The sequence below is a fragment of the Pecten maximus genome, chromosome 16, assembly GCF_902652985.1.
Source record: "Pecten maximus chromosome 16, xPecMax1.1, whole genome shotgun sequence".
NCBI lineage: Eukaryota > Metazoa > Mollusca > Bivalvia > Pectinida > Pectinidae > Pecten > Pecten maximus.
In genome coordinates this window covers 727,684-741,274 of record NC_047030.1, presented here as the reverse complement: position 1 = coordinate 741,274, position 13,591 = coordinate 727,684, and the positions used below count along the sequence as shown (strand labels likewise).

General features: G+C 35.4%; 1 protein-coding gene across 4 annotated transcripts in view; it reads right to left on the bottom strand.

The window, feature by feature from the left end:
* The window catches only part of LOC117314806 (kinesin-like protein unc-104), a 92,616-nt gene that overhangs the window by 67,265 nt on the left and 11,760 nt on the right, over positions 1-13,591 (bottom strand). For all 4 annotated transcript variants that reach the window (XM_033868910.1, XM_033868911.1, XM_033868912.1 and 1 more), the window contains exons 3-6: positions 8,890-8,993; positions 7,980-8,062; positions 7,645-7,824; positions 6,871-6,936 (exon numbers count right to left, since the gene is read on the bottom strand). In XM_033868910.1, coding sequence (XP_033724801.1) covers positions 6,871-6,936; positions 7,645-7,824; positions 7,980-8,062; positions 8,890-8,989 — 429 coding nt within the window. In that variant the 5' untranslated portion in view covers positions 8,990-8,993. The remainder of the gene's footprint in view (positions 1-6,870; positions 6,937-7,644; positions 7,825-7,979; positions 8,063-8,889; positions 8,994-13,591) is intronic.

The window sequence follows — 13,591 nt, the reverse complement described above, 5'->3', positions numbered from 1 at the left end:
TTTTACTGATCAAGTGGTCAACTTAATCAGATATGATAAATCTAGGTAAAGATGACCAAATAAGGTCATTAAACCTAATTGATACAGGTGATTATACCTGCATCAATACCAACAAAAAATTACAACCCTGGATACATGCTTCAGCTTTGTGCCAAAATTAGGACTGTCTTGACGTGTTTGTGCTAAAATTCTATTGATCAATACAGTTCTGCCTAAATCAAGCAAAATTTTATAATTGGTTATAATTATAATAATCTATTTAGGAATGTTCTACTTTTATTATGAACTCCTTACTATATTGTTACTCCTATAATATCTATCATTGATATACAGTGTATTACTGCTACAATATCTATATTGATATACAGTGTATTACTGCTATAATATCTATATTGATATACAGTGTATTACTCCTATAATATCTATATTGATATACATTGTATTATTGCTATAATATCTATATTGATATACAGTGTATTACTGCTATAATATCTATTATTGATATACAGTGTATTACTCCTATAATATCTATATTGATATACAGTGTATAACTCCTATAATATCTATATTGATATACAGTGTATTACACCTATAATATATATTATTGATAAACAGTGTATTACTGCTATAATATCTATATTGATATACAGTATATTACTCCTATAATATCTATATTGATATACAGTGTATTACTCCTATAATATCTATATTGATATACAGTGTATTACTCCTATAATATATATTATTGATATACAGTATATTACTCCTATAATATATATTATTGATATACAGTATATTACTCCTGTAACATTGTATTACTCCTATAATATCTATATTGATATACAGTGTATTACTCCTATAATATCTATTATTGATATACAGTGTATTACTGCTATAATATCTATATTGATATACAGTGTATTACACCTATACTATCTATATTGATATACAGTGTATTACTGCTATAATATCTATATTGATATACAGTGTATTACTGCTATAATATCTATATTGATATACTGTGTATTACTCCTATAATATCTATATTGATATACAGTGTATTACTGCTATAATATCTATATTGATATACAGTGTATTATTACTATAATATCTATATTGATATACAGTGTATTATTGCTATAATATCTATTATTGATATACAGTGTATTACTCCTATAATATCTATATTGATATACAGTGTATTACTCCTATAATATATATTATTGATATACAGTATATTACTCCTATAATATATATTATTGATATACAGTATATTACTCCTGTAACATTGTATTACTCCTATAATATCTATATTGATATACAGTGTATTACTCCTATAATATCTATTATTGATATACAGTGTATTACTGCTATAATATCTATATTGATATACAGTGTATTACACCTATACTATCTATATTGATATACAGTGTATTACTGCTATAATATCTATATTGATATACAGTGTATTACTGCTATAATATCTATATTGATATACTGTGTATTACTCCTATAATATCTATATTGATATACAGTGTATTACTGCTATAATATCTATATTGATATACAGTGTATTATTACTATAATATCTATATTGATATACAGTGTATTATTGCTATAATATCTATTATTGATATACAGTGTATTACTCCTATAATATCTATATTGATATACAGTATTACTCCTATAATATATATATTGATATACAGTGTATTACTCCTATAATATCTATATTGATATACAGTGTATTACTGCTATAATATCTATATTGATATACAGCGTATTACTGCTATAATATCTATATTGATATACAGTGTATTACTCCTATAATATATATATTGATATACAGTGTATTACTGCTATAATATCTATATTGATATACAGTGTATTACTCCTATAATATCTATATTGATATACAGTATATTACTCCTATAATATATATTATTGATATACAGTGTATTACACCTATAATATCTATATTGCTATACAGTGTATAACTAACATTGAGTATGTAATGTACAGCATTAGAAAAATCTATATTAGGGTTGGATGTGCAGTAATTGACAGATATATGTAAAATGAGTAGTCATGTATACACTTCAGCTTCAGCATATTTCCCCAGTAGTCTGGCCTGACATAAACCACACAACATGGCAGCTGTTAATTCCTACAGTGGTTATAAACTTAGTACTCCCCAGGCCGACCACTAATTATATAAATGTCAGCAGGGATTAGGGCCTCAATCCATATAACTGTTGACAGGCCAGGCTTATCAAACAGTACCATTGATTTATAGAGTGTGGGTTTCTGATACAGACCTTCAATAATCTAAACACAACCTGACAGCAGATCCCTAAAGATTTTCCATCTGAAGCTGTGACCTTATATAATATGTTAATCAAGTGTAAGGAGAGGAACACTGCGACAATCCGACCACGACTTGAACCCTGGGCATCTGAAATCTTGAGACAACCTGGACATCTGAAATCTTGAGACAACCTGGAAATCTGAAGTCTTGAGACAACCTGGACATCTGAAATCTTGAGACAACCTGGACATCTGAAATCTTGAGACAATCTGGACATCTGAAATCTTGAGACAACCTGGACATCTGAAAGCTTGAGACAACCTGGACATCTGAAATCTTGAGACAACCTGGACATCTGAAATCTTGAGACAACCTAGACATCTGAAAGCTTGAGACAACCTGGACATCTGAAATCTTGAGACAACCTGGACATCTGAAATCTTGAGACAATCTGGACATCTGAAATCTTGAGACAACCTGGACATCTGAAATCTTGAGACAACTTGGACATCTGAAGTCTTGAGACAACCTGGACATCTGAAATCTTGAGACAACCTGGACATCTGAAATCTTGAGACAACCTGGACATCTGAAATCTTGAGACAACCTGGACATCTGAAATCTTGAGACAACCTGGACATCTGAGATCTTGAGACAACCTGGACATCTTAAAGCTTGAGACAACCACTCTAACCATCTTTATCTACCTGCTGACTGGCACTCTGTCCAGTCAAGTTCCCCTACATTCTTTCCTCCTTCAACGAAGTCTTCGACTCCCTGTTTGTAAGACACACACACAAGACCCTGTACCACCTTTTGAGGGTATTTTATTTATATGTGCCAAAGGTGATAGAACAAGCAAAATGCAATGATCTTTAGACTGGGATGCCAACCTGGATGTCTTGATTCTAAACAGAGGCTCTTATATAACCATTTGAGCTACCTGTCCACTGGAATTCAGCCAAGTCCAGTTCCTCTAATATTCCTCCCTCTTTTAACAAAGTCTTTGACCCCAAAGACACACACAAGACCCTATACCTCCTGTGGATATTTAAGATGGGTATAAAACGCAAACAACTTGACTTTAGGACAAATGTCATCACCTACAACCTGGGACCTCTGTACTCGAGACACTAACCAGTCCAGTTTGGCTACATTCCTCCCAGATCACCATCATGGTGCTATATCACTGAAATGGCACATTACAGACACATTGGCATGACATCTATCGCAGTCCAATATAATGACACTAGAATTGGTTGATAAGTCACCAACTTGGGATAGAATCAATAGTAAAGGAAATCTTCATGTCCAGGAATGAGGCAGTCTCAAGGGAGACAATATAAAGAAAGAAAAAAAAAGAAGATTTTTGAGAGAAGATACCAAAATCACAATATAATATATATTATAGTCCTACCACCAATGTTTATTCTTAACATCTGAAGTGTTATATTAAATAATCAAAAAATAAGTATGTACAAATGGTAGCCTGAGTGGTTCCAAATAAGGAAAATTCTTTATTTTAATTCAGCCTCCATTTTCTCTGTTAGTTTAAAATTGAATTGTTCCATTATACTGAACTGTTATCAAACCCTTGAATTTTTAATTATTATACTTCTTGCTTTAGATAGAATTAAGTAAATCCAGTCATCGTATGAGTCATACACAGCACTCTGACACCCATAGATAGTATTGATCTATATAGACCCAGGGGAGATAACTCATCCAAATTAATGTGGTACCAGTACATCATATTTAATTCATACAAAACAGAATACAGACATATCATCTACGCATATTAGGTAAAGTAGTTTTAAATTGGTATAAAAATACAAAACTCTGTGTTTTTCTAGGTTATTTTCATCTTTCTAAGTTTGGGGAAATCATCATGATGTAATATAATCTATCTATAAATATACTACAGGGCTTCTTTCCTTTGTTTAGAATGGATATTTCTGTCTAAATTAGGGGGAAATATTAAGTAATTAGGAAGGGAAAATTCAAAAGTAAACTGCAAATTATAGAAATTTGGCTCAAATACCATATGATTTTAATTGAGAATTGGGGCAAATTACCAACCCCCAGAAAGCCTGATGAAATATGTCTGTGAAATTTAAATTTTCTACTAGAAAATCAGAGAATGACATACAATGAATACAAGAAAGATTTAGACCTTCATGAGGAACATCAAAGCCATCAGAAGAATGAAGAAAGCGGAAAGATTTTTTGTATTACTTAAATTTTCTGTCTTCATGAAATATGTAGAGTTAAAGGCTGGTGACAAAATACAGAACACAGACTGATGAAATTATTACGAAACCCAATAAATATTCTAAAGAGTCTGTAATTAGTCTCTCAGAATCCTTAACAGGAAAAATCCATATATAGCTTTGTCAAACTCAAACAATCAATTACACTGAGCACGACATTTATGGAGCCTTGTTAATGATACCGATGGATCTCCATCAATTCTGCATGCTAGGGACACAATTCCATTACCACACCTCCTAGAAAATCTACATGAGGCAAGCATTTCCTAAAGGAAGATTGTCTCCATTAAGTTGTTTTTTACACAAGCCTAAGGTTAAGAATAGAAAGTGTTTCTAAATAGAAAAGTTGACATAGGATTTAGGCAAATAAAATACTTGTTATGTATAGAATGTTTGAAAAAATAACTTAAATCACCCATTTTAGAAACAAAAATTGTATGTATTACTAATCAAAGGCCACCACAATGGGAGTTAGAGATTAAATTTGGAACAGACTGCAAATACTATCTGTGACTAGATTTACTCCATGAAAATGGAACAAAATGGGGGAAAAATATAATGGCCTGTTATATTTATATAATTAGTTTAAGTCAGTTTTATTTCTGTAATAATATTTTAGTCATGTCTATAATCATGTACTTATTAGGCATTTTCAGTTTCCAGTGGAAATAACAATTTTTGATCAAATTTCATCGTGTTTTATTTGGGACTCAGAAGGTCTTGTTTTTTGAAACATAAAATATCAGTTAAATATGTTTTAGTGTTCATAGCTTCAATATTCCAAAAGTCGGCCAGCTAGATCTAAGGAAACTAAAGTAATGTTGTTGGGAGGTACGGGGTTTATGATGAGAGCAAACTCCCTCAAATGTTGTTGGGAGGTACGTGGTTTACGATGAGAGCAAACTCCCTCAAATGTTGTTGGGAGGTACGTGGTTTATAATGAGAGTACACTCCCTCAAATGTTGTTGGGAGGTACGTGGTTTATAATGAGAGTAAACTCCCTCAAATGTTGTTGGGAGGTGGTTTATAATGAGAGTACACTCCCTCAAATATTGTTGGGAGGTGGTTTATAATGAGAGTACACTCCCTCAAATGTTGTTGGGAGGTACGTGGTTTATAATGAGAGTACACTCCCTCAAATGTTGTTGGGAGGTACATGGTTTATAATGAGAGTACACTCCCTCAAATGTTGTTGGGAGGTACATGGTTTATAATGAGAGTAAACTCCCTCAAATGTTGTTGGGAGGTGGTTTATAATGAGAGTACACTCCCTCAAATGTTGTTGGGAGGTACATGGTTTATAATGAGAGTACACTCCCTCAAATGTTGTTGGGAGGTACGTGGTTTATAATGAGAGTACACTCCCTCAAATGTTGTTGGGAGGTACATGGTTTATAACGAGTACGTATACACTCCCTCAAATGTTGTTGGGAGGTGCATGGTTTATAATGAGAGTACACTTCCTCAAATGTTGTTGGGAGGTACATGGTTTATAATGAGAGTACACTCACTCAAATGTTGTTGGGAGGTACATGGTTTATAATGAGAGTACACTCCCTCAAATGTTGTTGGGAGGTACATGGTTTACGATGAGAGTACACTCCAGTTTCTTGTTTATGGCTCAATAACATAAAAAATTTCAAATTTTTTAAGATTATTGAAGTTAATCTTGACAAATTAATCTACTGTACACTGTTAAAATCAGCTTTTATTGATAGTGTCTTTTTCTAAGAAATTATGAAACCACTGTTCCTGAATCATCCAATCGAAAGTGATGTTACAATCAATGACATCATTTTATCCTTTATGGGCTGCATATAACATCAATTTTTTAGCCAATGAAATTGCTTGTTACACACAAGATTAAGTCATCATTAGTTTGTCAAGAAAAATTTCAAATGCAGGTGAGCCATACAAAAGAAAGAATTTCGGTAAGAAACTGGCATGGCAATATACTGTGAATATATGTCATCACTATTTCAATTTTACGTAGCCGCCTCAAAACATCAAACTGTCGACAAAATAACATCTTTTTTAAAAAACAAATGTCGAAAGCTATAGCAGCAATATTTTTGAATGTCTAACAGACTAAATGAACTATACATACAGGAAGTAAAACACAACGTGTCTGTCCCGTCCACCGTGTAATGATTGAGGGTCTGCTGATGGCTACCATCATGATACACTCTCCACGAAAAGAAAAGTTTATACACAACAAACGTTTCAAGTTATAGACTATATATTATGGCTGAGTGTCATTACAAACTTCAATACAAGTTAAAACTAACATACCTCACATGAGTAGGTGGTCACATCACAGCTCTTCTCCTTTATCCTAACAAACAGATCTTCACACAGCTGAAACAGCAAAATAATAATATCAGTTTATATTTTTATCTCATCTATATTATATTATGACAAGAAACATCTAAGAGTATTTTCACACACTTGAATCTAAATTAAGATAATTTTTCGTTATCACATTGCCTGGGATACCGTCACAGAAAACACGACCATTTATAATTGGTATATAAATAAGAATGTAAGGTATCTATTGGTGGAGCGATACAGTTTATTAGTTTGTTGGGCCTGAGGCAGGGACTTCTTGTAGCTACTGGTGACTACCACATTGAAACACATTATGGAAAAGTCACTGCTATCCAGATTGATTGGGGTAAACTGTATCTGTCTTGCTAAGCGACACTAGGACAGCATGAGGCAGTCATTGTCCCAGGCAGGGATCGAAACACACAACACCATCTGTATTACCAAGTCTATTGTAGCCCCCAGTGTGAAATGAAGGATTGGTTACACAATCATATTTTATGTTCAAGATTCTTCAGTAAAAGAAATCTTCATATCACTTTATTTGTGCAATAAAAAACAACCCAAATATATGAGCGTTTATTATTTTTTGAGTTTATATCCTGCTTCAATCATATACTACATAGCCAGTTATTTTATGGGAGTGTAATATTAAGTGTTTCAACATCAAAAAGGGTTGGGTTCAATTTTAGCGTGTACAGGCATTGTCCAACCTGAAATTCTGATTTTAGTATTTCTTACCTGTGGAATGATGCCCTGTTGTCCCGGTTCATTCTTCCCCATCATAGTGTAACTTTTACCAGAACCAGTCTGTCCATAAGCAAAGATACACACATTGTAGCCCTCAAAGGCATGTTCCAACATCTCCAGTCCAATATCCTCGTAGACTTGGCGCTGGGACGCGAAGATTGGGTCTTCTGGCTGAAAAGGTCACACACAAAATATTAGGACAAACAAGCCCTTAAAATCCACTGTTTAAAGGATAGTTATTATAAAGTTGTCCGCTATACTCACTGTGGTATGTGACCAGTAAGTTTTTAAAGGATAGTTATTATGGAGTTGTCCGCTATACTCACTGTGGTATGGGACCAGTAAGAGTAATCAAACTCAAATGTCTTCAAATTCTGATCTTTGGGTCCAGCTTTTGGGTTAGTTATAGCTAAAAATAAAACAATATAGGAAAAATTAGAGAAACACAGAAAAAAATTGAGAAAAAGAAAACAACAGAGAAACATAGTAAACAATAGAAAAACAAGATAACAATAGAAAAACATCGAAAACAATAGAGAAACATAGAAAACAATAGAAAAACACAGATAACAATAGAAAACAATAGACAAACATAGAAAACAATAGACAAACATGGAAAACAATAGAGAAACATAGAAAACAATAAAAAACCTAGAAAAACAATAGAAAAACATAGAAAAACAATAGACAAACATAGAAAACAATAGAGAAACATAGAAAACAATAGAAAAACACAGATAACAATAGAGAAACATAGATAACAATAGAAAAACACAGATAACAATAGACAAACATAGAAAACAATAGAAAAACACAGATAACAATAGAGAAACATAGAAAACAATAGAAAAACACAGATAACAATAGAAAACAATAGACAAACATAGAAAACAATAGAGAAACACAGATAACAATAGAGAAACATAGAAAACAATAGAGAAACACAGATAACAATAGAAAAACACAGATAACAATAGACAAACATAGAAAATCACCACGTATGACAGTATAAGTATAAACATGATACTTTTAAATAACAGCAATTGCTCTTAATCTAGCATTTATCATCAACAATTTATAAAAGTTACCAAAATCTTAATTTAATCAAGTTCAAAATAAATTGATTTTAAAGTATGCAATTAGTCGAACCAATAAAAGTTGACTTTTGTAAAATGTTATCCCACACACCTAGTAAAACTAAACCCTTGGTTTGATTTAACCAAATTGTGAACTTACCTGTGCTTTTGCCAGACATCTGAATGATGCATTTAGAGTCATGTGCTTTTTCCCGTCCGTTAAATGGACGTACACGCACAGCAACTTTTACCGACGACATCTTACTGCAAATCAGAATATTTCACAAAATTTCATCAATGACAAACAAGCTCATCTTTCAAAACATACACAAAGAACTTGGGCATCTAATCTGAAATGGACCTCATCATTCAACCCATAGAGACGGACCCCGACCATATAATCTGAAAAGGACCTCATCATTCAACCCATAGAGAAGGACCTCGACCATCTAATCTGAAAAGGACCTTATCATTCAACCCATAGAGAGGACCACGACCATCTAATCTGAAAACAGACCTCATCATTCAACCCATAGAGACGGACCCCGACCATCTAATCTGAAAAGGACCTCATTATTCAACCAAGAGAAGGACCCGACCATCTAATCTGAAAAGGACCTCATCATTCAACCCATAGAGACAGACCCCAACCATCTAATCTAAAACGGACCTCATCATTCAACCCATAGAGAAGGACCTGACCATCTAATCTGAAAAGGACCTCATCATTCAACCCATAGAGAAGGACCCTGACCATCTAATCTGAAAAGGACCTCATCATTCAACCCATAGAGACGGACCCCAACCATCTAATCTGAAAAGGACCTCATCATTCAACCCATAGAGACGGACCCCGACCATATAATCTGAAAAGGACCTCATCATTCAACCCATAGAGAAGGACCTCGACCATCTAATCTGAAAAGGACCTTATCATTCAACCCATAGAGAGGACCACGACCATCTAATCTGAAAACAGACCTCATCATTCAACCCATAGAGACGGACCCCGACCATCTAATCTGAAAAGGACCTCATTATTCAACCAAGAGAAGGACCCGACCATCTAATCTGAAAAGGACCTCATCATTCAACCCATAGAGACAGACCCCAACCATCTAATCTAAAACGGACCTCATCATTCAACCCATAGAGAAGGACCTGACCATCTAATCTGAAAAGGACCTCATCATTCAACCCATAGAGAAGGACCCTGACCATCTAATCTGAAAAGGACCTCATCATTCAACCCATAGAGACGGACCCCAACCATCTAATCTGAAAAGGACCTCATCATTCAACCCATAGAGACAGACCCCAACCATCTAATCTAAAACGGACCTCATCATTCAACCCATAGAGAAGGACCTGACCATCTAATCTGAAAAGGACCTTATCATTCAACCCATAGAGAAGGACCCTGACCATCTAATCTAAAACGGACCTCATCATTCAACCCATAGAGGAGGACCCCAACCATCTAATCTGAAAAGGAACTCATCATTCAACCCATAGAGGAGGACCCCAACCATCTAATCTGAAAAGGAACTCATCCTTCAACCCGACCCCGACCATCTAATCTAAAACGGACCTCATCATTCAACCCATAGAGAAGGACCCTGACCATCTAATCTGAAAAGGACCTCATCATTCAACCCATAGAGAAGGACCTCGACCATCTAATCTGAAAAGGACCTCATCATTCAACCCATAGAGAAGGACCTCGACCATCTAATCTGAAAAGGACCTCATCATTCAACCCATAGAGACGGACCCCGACCATCTAATCTGAAAACAGACCTCATCATTCAACCCATAGAGAAGGACCCTGACCATCTAATCTGAAAAGGGCCTCATCATTTAACCCATAGAGACGGACCCCAACCATCTAATCTGAAAAGGACCTCATCATTCAACCCATAGAGCGGACCACGACCATCTAATCTGAAAACAGACCTCATCATTTAACCCATAGAGACGGACCCCAACCATCTAATCTGAAAAGGACCTCATCATTCAACCCATAGAGCGGACCACGACCATCTAATCTAAAACGGACCTCATCATTCAACCCATAGAGACGGACCCCGATCATCTAATCTAAAACGGACCTCATGATCATCATTCAACCCATAGAGAAGGACCCCGACCATCTAATCTGAAAAGGACCTCATCTATGTTTATCTATTTTCAGGTATAAATAATTATAACCCAAAAGCTATAGAACCAAAGAACAGAAGATGAAGACCCATTCAAACCATACACAAGTACCCCACCATCTAATCTGTAAAGGGCCCCGACTGATATGCATTTAATATCCTGTGTAAACCCTGAACTGTAGTTTCAGAAGTAGATCAGCTATAATCAACAAGGAAGTGATTTAACCAGATCTCTAATACCATCTGTCTACTTCAGCTTTACCTAGCAGTGACATAGCAGTAATTAAGTTACAATGGTTTACCAAATATTCAAAGAGGAAAATGCTAGCATGCTTATTTAAATTTTGTGTTAATTTAAGTTTATACAAGCACATGTCCTCTACAATCTTGAGTTTCTTTAACTCCAAATCTAACGTCAGATTATTATATATTGTAAGGTCCTACGGGACTTATAATGTTTTCTTGGAAGGGAATTTTCATGTTAATGTTACAAATGTACAACTTCATATATCTATGTAAATAGGTTTTATATATAATAAGCCGGAGAGTTAACCTTCGGTAACGTTTGTTCAGCAGTAATTAGATGATGTCATTATGCATGAATATTAAGTATGTTGTTGGTAATCACGTGACTATAGTGACCAATGGTCAAGAGTTTAGGTGACGCTAATTTCAGTCTTTGTCTAGCAGTTGAGGAGGCTGGTGGAATTACGTTCATGTTTCTTTTGACGACCCGCCCTCCCGCCCCTATCTGTCGCCAGTGTATATATTTACCAAGTGTTAGTTGTGTTATACATTTATATGACATAAATTCCCTGCATGTCCCTGGGACTCAACCATCGATGTGCTGAGTGCCCCAGGCCACACGTTTGCCATTTTATTAACGTAATTGGGCTTACACATCTGACCTGCGGGGTGCTCCACAGGTTTTTAGTACTAGTACCATCCTGCATGTTGTGGGCTCCGCCCATCTAACCTGCTGGGTTCCCCACAGGTTTTCCTCCATATTTACCTTAAGTTTGGCCTCGCCCATCTGAAATGCTAGCTATATGTAGCTATAGGGTCTCCACCTGTTTCAGCGCCATCCTGCATGTCAGGGGCTCCGCCCATCTAACCTGCTGGGTCCCCCACAGGTTTCCGTTTTCATTACCTTATGTAGTTCCATCCTGCATGTTTTTGGGCTCCGCCCATCTAACCTGCTGGGTTCCCCACAGGTTTGCCTCCATATTTACTTTAGTTGGGCTTCGCCCATCTGATGCTACTAGATATATAGTGTCTCCACTGGTTTTAGTGCCATCCCGCATGTCCTGGGCTCCACCCATCTAACCTGCTGGGTTCCCCACAGGTTTGCCATTATTTTTTAGTTTATGATTTGCCAATTTGACATGATTGGTGCACCACAGGTTAGTGCCATCCTGCATGTCGTGGGCTCCGCCCATCTAACCTGCTGGGTTCCCCACAGGCTTTCATCCATATTTACCTTAAATTTGGGCTTTGCCCATCTGACATGTTAGGGTCTCCACTGGGTCTATTATTATCCTGCATGTCCTAGACTTGGCCAATTTAACCTGCTGGGTTAGGTTTTTTCCTGATTGTTACTTTAATCTTGGGGATCAGCCTTCTGACCAGCGGGGCTCTCTCAGGGGTCTCCACATCTGACCTACTGGGTTCCCTGGCCTACAGGTTGTCTATGGGCTCCGCTCACTTTATCCAATAAGTTTCCCACAGTATTTGTCGGGTGTGATTTTAATGGTTGTTTATAATTAGAATCGAAATGTAAATCAATCCGGCTAAGGTGAATAAATAGTCTTGTGTTTATATAGTAAGTTTATTGATTGTGTACAAATGAAAGATTGTAGTGGCAACTCCATTATTATATATTATTTACATTGAATGTCTGTTTCTCGATCAAGATATTGGTAACAACTATATCGTGTACATGAATAGTTAATGCTGTTAGCTCAATTTATGTCTAACCAAAAAAATTTGGACTACTCTGTAGGTTATCCCTAATTAATTATTGATTCGGGGCCTTATAATTCAATATATTTGAATTTTACCCCCAATTCGGATTTATATGCAAACATGTACAACCCTGCACCTATGGGGATTTCCCAGGGGCTGCGGTTATCACTATGGATTGGAAATTACCAAGTTAATTCCAAATTTACCTTAAGGAATAATCCTACAGAGTAGCCCCTAAGAATGCCAAAAAAATTATAATGTGTTGATACATGAAAGTAGAGCTTTTCAATAAATGTAACTTTTAGAGCTAATGTGACTTGTGTTATTGTATAAATTAAAATATGTGTACATCAGCTGTAGCTCATTATCCCAGTCAGACAGGGGTCAACTGATCAATGCCTCAGAACATTATACTATACTGTCTCTGACTAATGAGGACATTATACAGTTAATGGACCTGTTTAATTATATAGACCCCGGCCTCTCACTTATAAACATTAGACCCCTCTCACTTATAAACATTAGACACTCTCACTTATAAACATTAGACACTCTCACTTATAAACATTAGACACTCTCACTTATAAAAATTAGACACTCTCACTTATAAACATTAGACACTCTCACTTATAAACATTAGACACTCTCACTTATAAACATTAGACACTCTCACTTATAAACATTAGACACTCTCACTTATAAACATTAGACCCCTCTCACTTATAAACATTAGACACT